The sequence below is a fragment of the Sebastes fasciatus genome, chromosome 7, assembly GCF_043250625.1.
Source record: "Sebastes fasciatus isolate fSebFas1 chromosome 7, fSebFas1.pri, whole genome shotgun sequence".
Taxonomy (NCBI): Eukaryota; Metazoa; Chordata; class Actinopteri; order Perciformes; family Sebastidae; genus Sebastes; species Sebastes fasciatus.
Genome location: NC_133801.1, coordinates 4,020,350 through 4,035,029, shown reverse-complemented (window position 1 = coordinate 4,035,029; position 14,680 = coordinate 4,020,350). Strand labels below are relative to the sequence as shown.

General features: G+C 40.4%; 2 protein-coding genes across 2 annotated transcripts in view; one reads left to right on the top strand and one right to left on the bottom strand.

Annotated features, from left to right (window-relative positions):
• The first annotated feature begins 1,379 nt into the window (after positions 1-1,379).
• Positions 1,380-5,604, top strand: LOC141770890 (delta(3,5)-Delta(2,4)-dienoyl-CoA isomerase, mitochondrial-like). The gene is made up of 8 exons (XM_074640739.1): positions 1,380-1,464; positions 1,542-1,663; positions 1,755-1,803; positions 2,813-2,877; positions 3,537-3,607; positions 4,252-4,323; positions 4,756-4,906; positions 4,984-5,604. Exons 1-8 carry the CDS (start codon positions 1,380-1,382, stop codon positions 5,086-5,088), a joined length of 720 nt encoding a protein of 239 aa, XP_074496840.1. The 3' UTR covers positions 5,089-5,604.
• A 210-nt stretch (positions 5,605-5,814) lies between these two features.
• The window catches only part of cep295 (centrosomal protein 295), a 23,868-nt gene continuing 15,002 nt past the window's right edge, over positions 5,815-14,680 (bottom strand). The window contains exons 19-29 of the mRNA XM_074640738.1: positions 13,992-14,198; positions 13,507-13,655; positions 12,209-12,659; positions 11,648-11,794; positions 10,471-10,898; positions 9,705-9,839; positions 9,523-9,583; positions 7,817-8,152; positions 6,451-6,547; positions 6,027-6,126; positions 5,815-5,924 (exon numbers count right to left, since the gene is read on the bottom strand). Of these exons, the coding sequence (XP_074496839.1) occupies positions 5,886-5,924; positions 6,027-6,126; positions 6,451-6,547; positions 7,817-8,152; positions 9,523-9,583; positions 9,705-9,839; positions 10,471-10,898; positions 11,648-11,794; positions 12,209-12,659; positions 13,507-13,655; positions 13,992-14,198 (2,150 nt within the window). The 3' untranslated portion in view covers positions 5,815-5,885. The remainder of the gene's footprint in view (positions 5,925-6,026; positions 6,127-6,450; positions 6,548-7,816; positions 8,153-9,522; positions 9,584-9,704; positions 9,840-10,470; positions 10,899-11,647; positions 11,795-12,208; positions 12,660-13,506; positions 13,656-13,991; positions 14,199-14,680) is intronic.

Below are 14,680 nucleotides of genomic sequence, written 5' to 3'. Positions count from 1 at the left end.
AAAGATAAAAAGATAGAACATTTTTCGAAATATGTCAAAAAAATAAAATGTCAAAAAATGTCAGAAAAGAAGTCAGAAAAGTGTCTGAAAATGTTTTGAAAAATGTAAAAAAAAAAAAGAAAAAAAAGTCAGAAAAATGTTTAAAAAAAAAAAAAAAGTCAGAAAAGTGTCTGAAAATGTTTTTGAAAAATGTAAAAAAAAAGTCAGAATTTTTTTTAAAAAAAGACAGAAAAATGTAAAAAAAAAAAGTCAGAACATTTTTTCGAAAAAAGTCAAAAAAAATAAAATGTCAGAAAAAAGTCAGAAAAATATCTGAAAAACTTCAGAAAAATGTAAAAAAACAAACGAATGTCTAAAAAATGTAAAAAAAAAAATTCAGAAAAGTGTCTGAAAATGTTTTGAAAAATTTCAAAAAAAAGAAGAAAAAAAAGTCAGAAAAATGTTTAAAAAAAAAAAAGTCAGAAAAATGTTAAAAAAAAGATAAAAAGATAGAACATTTTTCGAAATATGTCAAAAAAATAAAATGTCAAAAAATGTCAGAAAAGAAGTCAGAAAAGTGTCTGAAAATGTTTTTGAAAAATGTAAAAAAAAAAGTCCGAATTTTTTAAAAAAAAAAGACAGAAAAATGTAAAAAAAAGTCAAAAAAAATAAAATGTCTAAAAAATATCTGAAAAACGTCAGAAAAATGTAAAAAAATTAAAATGTCTAAAAAATTTCAGAAAAAAGTCAGAAAAGTGTCTGAAAATGTTTTGAAAAATGTAAAAAAAAAAAAGGAAAAAAAGTCAGAAAAATGTTTGAATACAAATTCAGAAATATGTAAAAAAAACATTTTTTTCGAAAAATGTCAACAAAAAAAAAGTCAGAACATTTTTTTGAAAAATGTCAAAAAAATAAAATGTCTAAAAATGTCAGAAAAAAGTCAGAAAAATATCAATTGACAGCCCTAAAATAAATAAATGTGCAAACATAATGAGGAATAAATGAAAATGCGTAGAATTATTATTTAATATTTTATTTATATTTTTATATACATTTATATTTCCAAATTTTTTTATTTACTCATGTATTTTTATGTGTTCCTCTTTATATTTCCACATTTATTTTCTTATTCTTTTACAGATTTATTCTGTATTATGGCACTCCCATGACTCCATAACAAATGACTTAAATTAGATTTTGAAAGATATAAAAGATATTGAATAACTTACCAGTAGGCGAGTGTTTCCTAAAGCACTTTTTCACAATTTGTCCTGAAATTACAAGAAATATTATTGAAAAGGAAACCACTGGAATTCCTCATTGAAGCACTTATATAAAAGTATTAATATACCAGATTATCCAACACTGATGGGAACTTGTGGGTTGTTTCTCCCAGTGAGATGGTGGATTGCTTTAATAAGATCGCTGAGGACCCGGACTGCAGAGTGGTGGTGCTTTCTGGAGCTGGGAAGATCTTCACAGCTGGTGGGTATCAGACAGTTTGCACTCTTCTATCTTTATAGTCAAGTTGTATTTATTCTCTGTGCTGTGTTACCGTCCAGGTATGGACCTGATGGAAATGAGCGACGTCCTCCAACCAGAGGGCGACGACACGGCCAGAATTTCCTGGAACATGAGAAAAATAGTCACCAGCTATCAGGAGTCGTTCACCGTCATAGAGAAGGTCGGTCAATGTATTTGGGCAGCATTTAAAAATGTTGGGTTATCAGTGTATTGTCCTGTGAAATGTTTTGATTATTGTTTTCTTCTTCTAGTGTCCAAAGCCTGTAGTGGTGGCTGTCCACGGAGCCTGTGTTGGGGGAGGTAGGACGTCATCATCACACTGTCATAGTGCAGCCTTCAGTTTATGGCCCACACATATGTTTGCATGGAAAAGATGTCTGCTCTGTCATACAGGAGTTACGTCTCACTGTATCACTGCCCCGTTTCCACCGCAGGAACTTTCCCCTAGGACTAAGAACCTTTTGAGGAACTCTTTGCGTTTCGACTGTAGGAACCAAGGCCTATGGAAAGGAGGCTGGGTCACGGGCGGACATGGGTCATGGGTTATGGGTTATGGGGTATAACACATGCGCAGTGTAACTGAAGCTGCGGTCGTGTGTTGTGATTGGCTCAATTTCGGCGAGTGCATGCCAGATTTTACTGCGCATGTGTTATACCCCCAAAGATATGATACGTTGATGACGCGTGACCCAGCCTCCTTTCTATAGGCCTCGGCAGGAACCAGGGTCTAAATTAAGTTCTGGGGACATTTTACGGGGCCCTTTTACCCCCAAAAAAGTCCCTGGTTGGGGGGTGGCACTTTCTGAAAGTACAGGAACTTCCGGGGTGGAGTTTGCAGGGATGACCATCACAGATTTGTCAAACACACACAGCGCCGCTGCTTCAGCTGTTCCGCTTCATTCATAAAACAAGAAAGTACTCTAGTATCGATTTAGGACCATTTTAGGACGAGGGGAAGGCATTTTGTCTTTGTTTGATAATATTAAAAGTAAAGTTAGGCTCTGCTGTCGAGTTCCCGACTCATTTAAAGAAAGACAGAGAGAAAAAGAGAGAGAGATCGTGAGGGTGAGCGGTAAAAGAGACATGTTGATAAGAGTATTAAATACTTGACAAATCTCCCTTATAGGTACATTTTGAACAGATCAAAAAGTTTGCGATTAGAAACCCAGTAACTGAAATGAGTCAGTCTTCAGGAAATGTTACAATTACCTGCAAAGATTGTATCAGAGGAGGGCGTGTTATTCAAACTGGTAGAGAAAAGAGTTAACTCACCGTCATGTTCACTGTGGATGTTGTGTCTCTGCGGCAGGTGTTGATCTGATCACAGCCTGTGACATCCGTCTGTGCACCCAGGACGCCTGGTTCCAGATAAAGGTATGTCCATCTCATTAACATAATTAAGAAATGTGGTGAGGAAAACGAGACATTTGAGGACGCCATCTCAGGCTTTGGGAAACACTAATCGATATTTTTCACCATTTAATAGACCAAACAACTAATCAATTAATCAAGAAAATGATCAACAGATTAACTGACAATGAAAATAATCGATAGTTGCAGCCCCACGGGAAACAGATAAATGATTAAGATGAAAAAAAGAGCTGAAAAATATAATAGAGTAAAATAAATGAAGTTTTAATTAATTTAATCACCTGAATGAAGGTAAAATAAAATGCTTTATATGTATTTTTACACCCCATTTCAGTTATTTAACTAACAACACTTTTTTACTGATGTATTCAATAATATTTTACAGCCTTTGTCAGTTTTGGGCCTCCATATAAAACAAACAGATAATATCTGAATGAAAACGGTCAGTCATATTTATCATCATTCATGTTTAGTTATAAGAAAATAAAGAAATAATAAAATAAAGACAGTTCATCAGAATGTAAAAATAAAAACAAAGATATATCATTTTCATGTATAAAGCATAAACAAACTCTCCATAGACCTGTTGTTGTATTGAAGGATACAGGTGATGTTCTGATATGATACTCACAGCATCGGTGTCTTTCTGGTCGGCTTTACAGGAAGTTGATATTGGACTTGCAGCAGACGTTGGAACTCTCCAGAGACTTCCTAAAGTCATCGGCAGCCGCAGGTAAAGCTGCCATTTTAATAAACCACACAGAGTCGGGGGGGTGAGGTTGTATCTCCTGCTTACTGTTAAAGTCACAGGCTATATGTAGAAATACACGTAAAGCATTTAAAGTGACAGAAAGCATCAAATAACAAAAAAAAAAGTTATGTTTTCATGATTTTTCTTATAAAAGTCTAGACGCCAGGACGTTTCAGTTAGATGCGACAAAGAGTCATGTTGCCATACAGTGTTAAAGGGATTTTTTTGACTTTGGTGAATCCAGATTAACCCTTTAAAACACCAAAGTCACACAATAACACAAACAAACTAACCGATCGAGGCAGCGGTAGACCAGCAACTCCCGTGTTCTGCGAGGTAGAATTACTGTTTTTGTGAATGGAGTCTGGTGGCTTCGAAGAGAGCAGAGATAACGGCTTCAGTTCCTCATCGGAAAGGGCTGTTTGACAGCAAGGTAAAGCCCTAACCCTAACCCTAAAAAAGACAAATACGGGTCACAGAGGGTTAAACGTTAATTTGTGCTGCAACAGCTTTAACAGTATAACAAATATTTATCAATTAATTACACAAAAAAAGTTAAGCTAGTTTCCTGTACTTTAAATGTATATATGAAGTTGTATATTGTTGTCATGTGATTCTTTCTCCAGCCTGGTGAACGAGTTGGCTCTGATTGCCAGGAAGATGTATGCCGATGAAGCCAAGAGCAGCGGACTGGTCAGGTAAATGCATCCTCTACAGAATCATGTACACTTCTATACAGCAGGAGTTTTCTCTCATTAAGTAGTTTGGTTTTTACGGAACCTGTGTTGTCTAGTTTCAAATGTGTTTGGGCCATCACCTCAGTCACCAGCTGCATCAACGTTATTAAATCTTCAGGCTTACTTACTTAGTTTTGATGTCATGAAGCTGGCTCAACTTATTAAAGGGATAGTTCAGGTGTTTTAAAGTATACTGGTTATGAAATACACCGACTATGGATCAGTACCTCATACAACCCCACTTCAGAACACCCCAACTATCCCTTTAAGAAGCCAGTCTGTTGGGGAGACAGTTTCATTTTAAAATAACAAAGCAGGACTTTGTGATATACTGCAATTTCAAAGAGCAACTATCACCAATTGATATGATGATCCTCCACTTTTCCTCTCCAGCCGAGTGTTTGCCGATAAGGAGGCCATGATGGCGGCAGCTCTGGAGATGGCCGGAGAGATCGCCGGCCGCAGCCCTGTAGCTGTGCAGGGCACCAAAATCAACCTGGTCTACTCCAGAGACCACAGCGTCGCAGACGGACTGAATTACATGGTGAGAAGAACACCACCCTTACTTTGGAGGTGACTTTATATTAGTTAACACTGAACACCTTGTTCTTCCTTCTCCAGGCCACCTGGAACATGAGCATGCTTCAGACTCAAGATGTGATGAAATCAGCTGCGGCCGCCATGGAGAAGAAGAGTCCCAAGACGATCGCGTTCTCCAAACTCTAAATCGCACCGAGACAAAGTTCAGATACTGCATATATATATTATATATATACATATATATATATATATATGTATATATATAATGTATATAACACCAGAGCTTCTGTTTTATTCCCCCAATGTGGCCTTTCTGTGGGACGGGAACATTTCTAAAACTAACTAACCAGTAATCTGTGGCCATTTGAGGATGATGTAATGAGACTTTAAGTGATGGAGGCTGTTGGAAATATCGGCAATATAGTCCTTCTTGTGATTGGTTTTCCAAAGGTCTGTATTCATACTTGCCAACCCTCCTGTATTCCCAGGAGACTCCCGTTTTTCATCGCCTTCTCCCAGTTTCCTCGCGGGGTCACATTTCTCCCGTTTTGTGGCAGTTTTTCATACCTTTTTTTTCGTTATCTCAACCTGTTTCTGGCACTGTGTATGTCTGTATTATTGTTTGGGTGGAAACAGTATTTTGATAATGGGATACTATACTTTCCATCTAAAACTAAGGAATTAAAAGTCATCTATGTGTGTGATCAGAATCATAAGTTGATTAACGTTAACTTCTTTGACTTTCTCAGCTTGTCCATCGCTGTAAAAACAGTAACAGCTAGTTTTGTAATTCTCTAATCGACTTCATGAATGTTTTATCTTATTAAAGAAACTCATCAGGAAGTTAGTGTTGACTGTGATTTTAGAATATATATATTTGCTAAAATAATTTAGCAACAGAAGAGCAAAAAGTGGATTCAAATATCTTAAAATGCTTTATTGATAAAACTTTACAAATAAACTTAAATTTACATTCAGAGTGACTATAGAGTCTGCTTGGCACGAAGTTTCTGTAAGGTTTTCTGTGAAGAGATGGTAGAAAACAACATAGTTTGGTGCTCGCAGTTCTGTAAGAAGCATATTTCCAAAAAAAATAATAATGAAGCATAATTCAAGTGTTTTACCTTGTGGAACTCTCTGGCCTTCAGTCTGTTTTTTGCATAAGCTTCCTGTTTGTTCGTGATGGCTTTCTGATGCTTCACCTCCTCCAGCTGCTCGTACAGTCTGCAGAATGCAAGTAATCATGTTTTAGGATTAACCCTACAAAACTGACTCTTTAAGGAGACACCCCAGGGGAATAGGGTAAAAAAATAATAGATACCACCATGAAACTTGAACCATGAAGACAATTATTTTTTTTGTATTACAAGTTTTCTGAAATGAGGCATTATCTACTGGACTATCACACTGGACCTTTAAATTGTAAGAGTAGTAGTAGTAGTAGTAATAGTGGTAGTAGTAGTGGGGATGTAGTAGTAGTAGTATAAGCAACATTTACTCCACAGTAGACAGTGTTGAGGTTAAAAGCTAATAATATTACAGCAGTACCTCTGAGTTCTCTGGTGCATCTTAGAAACATCCTGTTTCCTTTGCTCCGGTGTGCAGCTCTTCACCTCGTCCACCTGGTTCAGCCTGGAATCACTCACTGAGGCAACACAAAGAAATTTCACTAACTGTTTAAACAGATTGTTGCTGACCACTTTACTCACATTCAGATGAAACAGGTACTTGTTTTGTTTTTGCTAAATGCATTAGGGCTCTCAATCGATTAAAATAGGTAATCACAATTAATCACACATCATTTATCTTTTCAAAATGTACCTTAAAAGGAGATTTGTCAAGTATTTAATACTCTTATCAACATGGGAGTGGACAAATATGCTGCTTTATGCAAATGTATGGATATATTTATTAATGGAAATCAATTAACAACACAAAAAAATTACAGATATTGTCCATAAACCCTCACAGGTACTACAATTAGCATAAAAATACGCTTCAATCATAACAAGGGAGACTCGTGCGTACCCATAGAACCCATTTTCATTCATATACCTGGAGGTCAGAGGTCAAGGGACCCCTTTGAAAATAGCCATGACCAATTTTTCCGCGTTATTTAGCTTCCTTTGCGACAAGCTAGTATGACATGGTTGGTACCGATGGATTCTTTAGGTTTTCTAGTTTCATATGATGCCAGTATCTTGACTCTAGCTTTAAAACTGAGTACGCGACAACCTAAAAATCTGAAGTTGCGTTAAAGAAATTAGTGGCGTTAAAATGAATATACATACATTTGCATAAAGCAGCATATTTGCCTACTCTCATGGACTTGGACTTATATAGCGCTTTTCTAGTCTTCCGACCACTCAAAGCGCTTTACACTACATGTCAGTATTCACCCATTCACACACACATTCATACACTGATGGCAGAGGCTGCTAAGGTGCCAACTTTGCCCATCAGGATTTAATCTAAATACTCATTCACACACCGATGGCTATGCCTCCGGGAGCAATTTTGGGGTTAAGTGTCTTGCTCAAGGACACATCGACATGTGACCCGGAGCAGCCGGGGATCGAACCACCGACCTTCCGATTGGTGGACAACCTGCTCTACCCTCTGAGCCACAGCCGCCTCATGTTGATAAGAGTATTAAATACTTGACAAATCTCCCTTTAAGGTACATTTTGAACAGATAACTATGTATATAACTAATAACTATGGACAATCATGCGATTAATCGCGATAATATATTTGAATCGATTGACAGCCTTCATTCCAAGGTACTAAACAAACAGCTCTGACGTGTGGGCCTGCTTGGTTTGTCTATTTTTTCCACCGTAATACAAATGTGATGCTCGTGCAACTTAAAGTGATATGACTCAAAGTGTGAAATGGTATAAAGTTAAAGTACCTGGAGAGGGAAGCTGGGGCTTTTTCAGCTTGATGAAGCCAGATTTCTCAGTAGTTAGATGCGGCTCAGCCTGCCCTTCCTTTGACTTGGCAATAGTCTTATGTTGAGGTTCGGACTTTGTCTTACAGGTGGCTGGTTGAGGCTGCGTAGCTTTAGACGGCTCTCTGGCTTCAGACAGAGCTCGGATCTCAGGTTGAATCTTGGCGAGAGCCCCTTTGGCCTTGATTTGCTCCACCCTGCGGGACGATCTCTCGAGCAGCGCTCTGCGCTTCTGCTGGTGGACCTCCTGCAGGCCTCTGCTCGGACCCCGCTGAAACTCCAGGAGCATCTTTGAATCTAGAGATGGGAAGAGTTTCACAAGTTTACAATGTAAAGGATGCAAAAAAAAAAAAAAAAAAAAGATTTTTGAGATGCATTTAAAAGGGACTATTTGTAACTTTCAGAAATGCTTCTTAACAGCGACACCTGTGGCCGTGAAATCAACGAAAGTCAGCGTCGGGCTCGCGCTTGCTCGCTCTAAATATACCTGAACGAGCATGGCTCAAAACAGTGAGGCGACACAAGTCAGCTAAAACCACAATATCACTCTATATTTCAGCTGCTTGGCAGTAATGTTAGCTGACCAGACGAAGGTCTCTCCAAGAAAATGATTTAGATCTGATCCTAGTGTTGGCTTTTCCTGCCTAAGTGCAGGCTGATGCAGCGGAGCTCTGCAGCGAGTCTCCTCTGCTCTCTCCGCCCGCAGCCGGAGAGAGCAGAGGAGACACCGGCACCCGGTCGGTAACGAGAAGCCTACGTAAATCTCTGTAGAGCTCCGTCACGTCACAAGACACGGAAAACCTCTGTTGGTCTGGAGGAGCTGCAGCAGTTATTTCTGTACAAACGTCCCCTGTGCATTCACTAGATATTCTCAGAGCTAAACTAACTCTTCTGCAGTGTGGAGTGAGCGCGCGTTCACGTCTAGAGGTGGAGCGAGCTGAGCTGTCTGAGTGAAGGAGAGCAGGCAGAGGAGGAGTGTACAGCGGCTACACGCGAACGCGCATATTGGAGCGCGCATGTGTGACGACCCGCTACATTTATGCGCGTACAGAGTTACAAATAGTCCCTTTAAAAAGGTGCAATGTGTAAGATCTGGACAGAATTTTGGTTTAGTAAAGTCGCTTTCAGTCCAAAATGGCAGAGGCGTCTCCTGCTGCTGGGCACCGACGTTGCAATGGTACGAACAATTGCCTTACCCTTCTTAGCAATATACGGTCTTTGGTAAACATTGGCGTGGCGTTCCACCACTGCAGACAGCTCTTGGCGAGTAAAGAGATGAGGTTTGATGCTGAACGTTTCTTTTAGACTGGTAAGTAACATCTAAAATTGGCTGTTTAGCATCTTTAGTACAACTTATGACAACACAAACCATACCGAAAAAACTGCAAATGGTGTCGATATGGTTTTGACGTGCCTGTTTTCTTCTTCAGCAGTTTGGTTGAATTTTGGAGGAGGTGAAATGCTGCCTCCTATCGGTTTGAAGCATGTCGCCAGCTATTGCACATGGCACCTTTGCTTAATTTGTTTGTTGATTACTGCTACGTTTTTGTTCCTGATCACATCCATATTTAAGTCAGAAGCAAGGTTCCTCACAATTCAGCGATCTGACGCATGCAGCGCCCCCAACAGTATCGGATACATTCAGTCTGTAACTGTTGTGATTTTACCTGGATGTGTTCGGTTCTTGTTCTCTGGAGTCTTATCCAGTGACAACGTGGATTCGGACCCCTAGAGTAGACAAGGTTTGTGTTCAGAGACCATAAAGACGCCTGCTGCTGAGGTCAAAAAGTCAAAAATATGTGTAGACAGTCACCTCTGTCTCTCGGCCTTTCTGTCCTTCCTCTCTCACCCCATCTGAAGGTTTGTCTTCAAGGAGTCCCTCTTCTTCAGTGATGCAGGTCTCTTGGTCTTCCATTGTGGTGTCTGCCAGGCTCACTAGTGTTATCTCTGACTGCTCCAGGATCCCCTTCTCACTGGCAGCTTCCTGACAGACAAGGAGGGATGACAAACACACAACTCAGCTAATGACACACAACACAAGTTATAATAACGAAGGATAACAAGGTTTAAAAACAGAACAGAACTGTCATTTTCCAAAATAAACTGTGACGTTAGAGGGATAGTTCAGGTGTTTTGAAGTGGGGTTGTATGAGGTATTCATCCATAGTCAGTGTATTACCTACAGTAGATGACAGTCTGCACGCCCTCCTTTTTATAGCATCATATAACGAATTAAAACCAAACTTATCAGAAAAATCAACACTTGAACAAACATCAGTGTGATAAGAACTACGTTAAATGACAGAAAGAATTTATTTGTCGTGTACTTTGATTATTTATTGGCTCATGTCCCATCCACTAACATGGAAGGGGCGGGATTTATGACCTATACTGCAGCCAGCCACCAGGTGGCGATCCAGATATTTTGGCTTCGCTATTGGGGAGCTGTCATGTCGTCCATCTTTACATACAGTCTATGGTTTCTCCAAACTGGGGGCGTGCCACTGACTGTGGATAAGTACCTCATTCAACCCCACTTCAAACTGCCCAGACTACACCCTTTGATGTCTGAAAGATGATGCTTTTTCAAAGTGAACAAGAAAACACAATCGTACCAATATCATATCTGAGATGTTTCTGTCTGCGGCTCCCTCCGGTTGCGGCATTCCCACAGTAGGTGTTTCATCACACATGGTTAAATTTGACAGGCTCAGAGCGGTTAGCTCCACATCTGTCCTCGTGGTGGGAGACACCACGAGGACAGATTCATGGGGACGGCACTGGGAGGTGATGAGCTGGGAGAAGGATTCATGCAAGGAGGGGAAAGCTGCCACGCAGTTGGACGACTCGTCTGCTCTGATGCGCTCAGGTGACGGTTCAGAGTCAACAGAAGGATCAGTGTTGGTTGTGGAAACACTGCGTTCCCCTGCAGGGGAGGCGGGCCCATCGTGTCCGGGCAGGTGAAAGATCATGGAGGGGTCTGCGGTTTCGTTGTGGGTGACCTCAGCCAGCAGCGGGTGGAATGAGTCTGAGCCTGGAAACACTAAAGACGGTGATAAACATGAACATAAAGCACAGTTAAGTTTATAACGAGATAAGGCAGAGTGTCCGTTAGGGCTGCAACTAATGATTATTTTCATTATCGACTGTGATTAATTGATTAGTTGTCAACTATTAAATTAATCACAAACTATTTATATAACTGATTAATCAATTTGAGTCATTTTCTAAAGAAAAAAAAAGTCTAAAATCTCTGATTCCAGCTTCTTAAATGTGAATATTTTCTGGTTTATTTCCTCCTCTATGACAGTAAACTGAATATCTTTGAGTTGTGGACAAAACAAGACATTTGAAGACGTCATAATTTGGCTTTGGGAGACATTTTTCACCATTTTCTGACATTTTACATACCAAACAACTAATCGATCAATCAAGAAAAAAATCAACAGATTAATCAACAATGAAAATAATCGATGACTTGACAAATCTCCCTTTAAGGTACATTTTGAACAGATAAAAAATATGCGATTCATTTGTGATTAAATATTTTAATCGACTGGCAGCCCTAATGGAAATACAAGATGGGTGAATGTTGGCTCAGATATTAGTAGCAGAAAGAACTGCATGAACACATTTGACTCTTCTGCTTCAAGTTTCCTAAATCAAACTTTAACTTGGCTTGAGCTTCAAACAGACGATAGATATACATATTGTGCATGATCATAATATTCTCAACCACCATAAAGGTCATTTCAGAATTCACTGTAACTACTTAAATGTTTTATAGCTCACCCTCAGTCCTCTCTGTGCCCAGGTCCACTGGATGTGGACTCACACCCTGGACGGAGACACTGTGAGACGAGGCTTCGGGAGGAAACGCTGGGTCCGACGGCACTCTGGCATCAGTTGAGACACCAAGATCCACGTGTGTTCTTTCACCTACAAACAGCAGATGAGTCGATGACAAACTTTTTTTTCCCTACTTTGAGGAAGTGGATGAGCACGGACATAGACTGCCGTTAAAAGGTTAGTAATCTGCTGCCACAACAGCTCGATTGTGTCCAGTCAGATGTGTGAGAGGACTACTCTATAAGTCTAAATGGTCTTTCATGCTTTTAGCTTATAGAAAGTCATCTTTGCAAATAGAGTGCTACAGGTGGAGTCCTTAAACCCGGAAATGAGTTAGCATTTTAGCACTTCTGGTTCCCTCATCTGAAAGTCAGTGGGTTTTTTGAATGGGTTTTTAGTTAGATGCCTGAAATAAGGTCTGTGGTTAACGGTTTAAGAGATTTTAACGTCTGGTTCTATGATATAATATACCTGACTGCACGTTTCAGCTCCTCCTTCTTTTACCTGAGCTTCCACTGTGCTGGCCAGCAGACTCATCCAGCTCCCCGACCAGCGGTCTCATCCGGCTCTCCTCCGGACCTCCATCCAGCCATGTGGCCGACTGATCCGATGGCACCTGACCCATCAGCTGACCTGCGTAAAAGTCCTGCCCACCACTCAGCCAATGAGAGCTGGACTGATGGGAGAGCCGACCAATCATCCGACTCAGAGTGGAATCCCATCCACCTTGATCGAAGCTCACTGAAACCGCCGGACCTGGTAGCTGACCAATCATGGACGAGTGAGCCGAAGGTTGACCGACCAGTCGCTCCATGGTCGAGTCCCTCTGGTCAGCAGCGAGACAGGATGACTGGTCTGTGTGTTGGCCAATCAGAGGTCTGAAAGAGTCCTCAGCAAGTGATGGGTCCTCGCCGGAGAAGTGCTCCAGGATTGGATTGACTGCATTGGCCCTGTCCTGCAGCGAACACAAAACATCGATTGAATGCTGGGTATTTTTACAGCAAAAATATTTAGAATATGAGTCAAACAAGTTGCATCAATCAGCACACTTTACGATACCATTTGCAGTTCCTTAAAGTACAACTTTGTTGTTGTTAATTGTTAACAAGTAGGGTTGTCAATCAATCAAAATATTCAATCGCGATTTATCGCATGATTGTCCATAATTAATGACAATTAATCGCAAATATATCGCACATTTTCTATCTGTTCAAAATGTACCTTAAAGGAAGATTTGTCAAGTATTTAATACTCTTATTAACATGGGAGTCGGCAAATATGCTGCTTATGCAAATATATGTATATATTTATTATTGGAAATCAATTAACAACAAAACAATGACAAATATTGTCCTGAAACCCTCACAGGTACTGCATTTAGCATAAAACAATATCATAACATGGCAAACTGCAGCCCAACAGGCAACAGCAGCTGTCAGTGTGTCAGTGTGCTGACTTGACTATGACTTGCCCCAAACTGCATGTAATTATCATAAAGTGGGCATGTCTGTAAAGGGGAGACTCGTGGGTACCCAGAGAACCCATTTACATTCACATATCTTGAGCTCAGAGGTCCAGGGACCCCTTTGAAAATGACCATGCTAGTTCCTCGCGCCAAAATTTAGCGTAAGTTTGGAGTGTTATTTAGCCTCCTTCCCGACAAGCTAGTATGACATGTTTGGTACTGATGGATTCATTAGTTTTTCTAGTTTCATATTACCAGTATCTTCTTTATTCGTTAAAACTTCAAGTGTTAAAACTTTTAATTAAAAAATAACAATTGTGGATTGTGAGTCACTGACCAGGCCACTCCTCTGTGCTTCTGCAGTGTCTGAGGAAAGAGACCGACGAGCCGTAGAGCTTTCATCCTCCCCTCTCCTCTCCGAGACTTGAGCCAAAGACTGCTGAGAAACTGAAGAGCCGGGTTCCTCCACGTATGAGCCTTCACTGTCTGCAGACCAGCAGAGAGGAAACCAGACACTTTACTAACATGATGCAGTCTTCTGGTATGAAACACTGATTTATGGTCAAAAAGTGAGTTTGACAGGTTCAAACTAAAACATGTGACAAATGACAATTTGTTCAGCGGTGTTCTCACGACTTAACCACTTGAACGCCAAGCATGTTGTGTACACGACTTCCCGTGTTGTAAACACAAGCTCACGGCTTTCATTTGAAGGCACCACTAAACTAAGTTAATGCATCTGTCCCCAGGACACAGATGTGGCAACTGACATCAATCTATCGAGCTGAGAGAGGGTATTCTTGTATTACATGTGTAGCATACCTGTGGTTTTGCCAGCGGTGCTGAGGGAGATGTTAAGCTCCCTTGTGTATCGGTCTATGATGTTCTGGATGCTGCTGTCATTAAACAGAGCGTCTACAGCCAGACCAGGACGGCCTGCAGCCGAGCTGTCCTCAATACAGATGCTCTGACCAGATGAAGAGGAGACTTCGAGTAAACATGCTCCTCGTCTCAGAGGTGAGGAATTATCTGATGAAGAAGTGGGAGAAGAAAAAGAGAGGAGAACAGATTTAGGCTTTAATAAAGTTAAAAACACAACCAGCATGTTGTCTGGTGTATAGTACACATTATGGGTCATGTGTACAGCATCTCATATTGTCTTCTTAAAGGGATAGTTTGGGTGTTTTGAAGTGGGGTTGTATGAGGTACTTACCCCAGTCAGTGTATTACCTACAGAAGATGGAGTTTGGAGAAACAGACAGAAGTACCAGCACGGGAGCAAAGCAATGTACTGCTGTGGACGGGGGCAGCAGCTAAATGCATTTTAGACACCTAAAAAAATTAATATCAGTTTAAGCGTACGCTATATTTAGAATATTTTCACTGCTTTACCGTGCTGTCAGACAGCCCTTTCTGACGGGGAACAGAAGCTGTTATCTATCTATGCTCTCTTCAAAGCCGCCAGACTCCTTTGACAAAAACAGTAGTTTTAAATCACAGAACACAGGGGT

Excerpts from the sequence above, each read along its gene's own strand:
- LOC141770890 (XM_074640739.1), top strand. The coding sequence starts at position 1,380 with ATGGTGGATTGCTTTAATAAGATCGCTGAGGACCCGGACTGCAGAGTG. Across the intron at positions 2,878-3,536 it reads ACGCCTGGTTCCAGATAAAG|GAAGTTGATATTGGACTTGC; the intron begins GTATGTCCATCT and ends TCGGCTTTACAG. Across the intron at positions 4,324-4,755 it reads AAGAGCAGCGGACTGGTCAG|CCGAGTGTTTGCCGATAAGG; the intron begins GTAAATGCATCC and ends TTTCCTCTCCAG.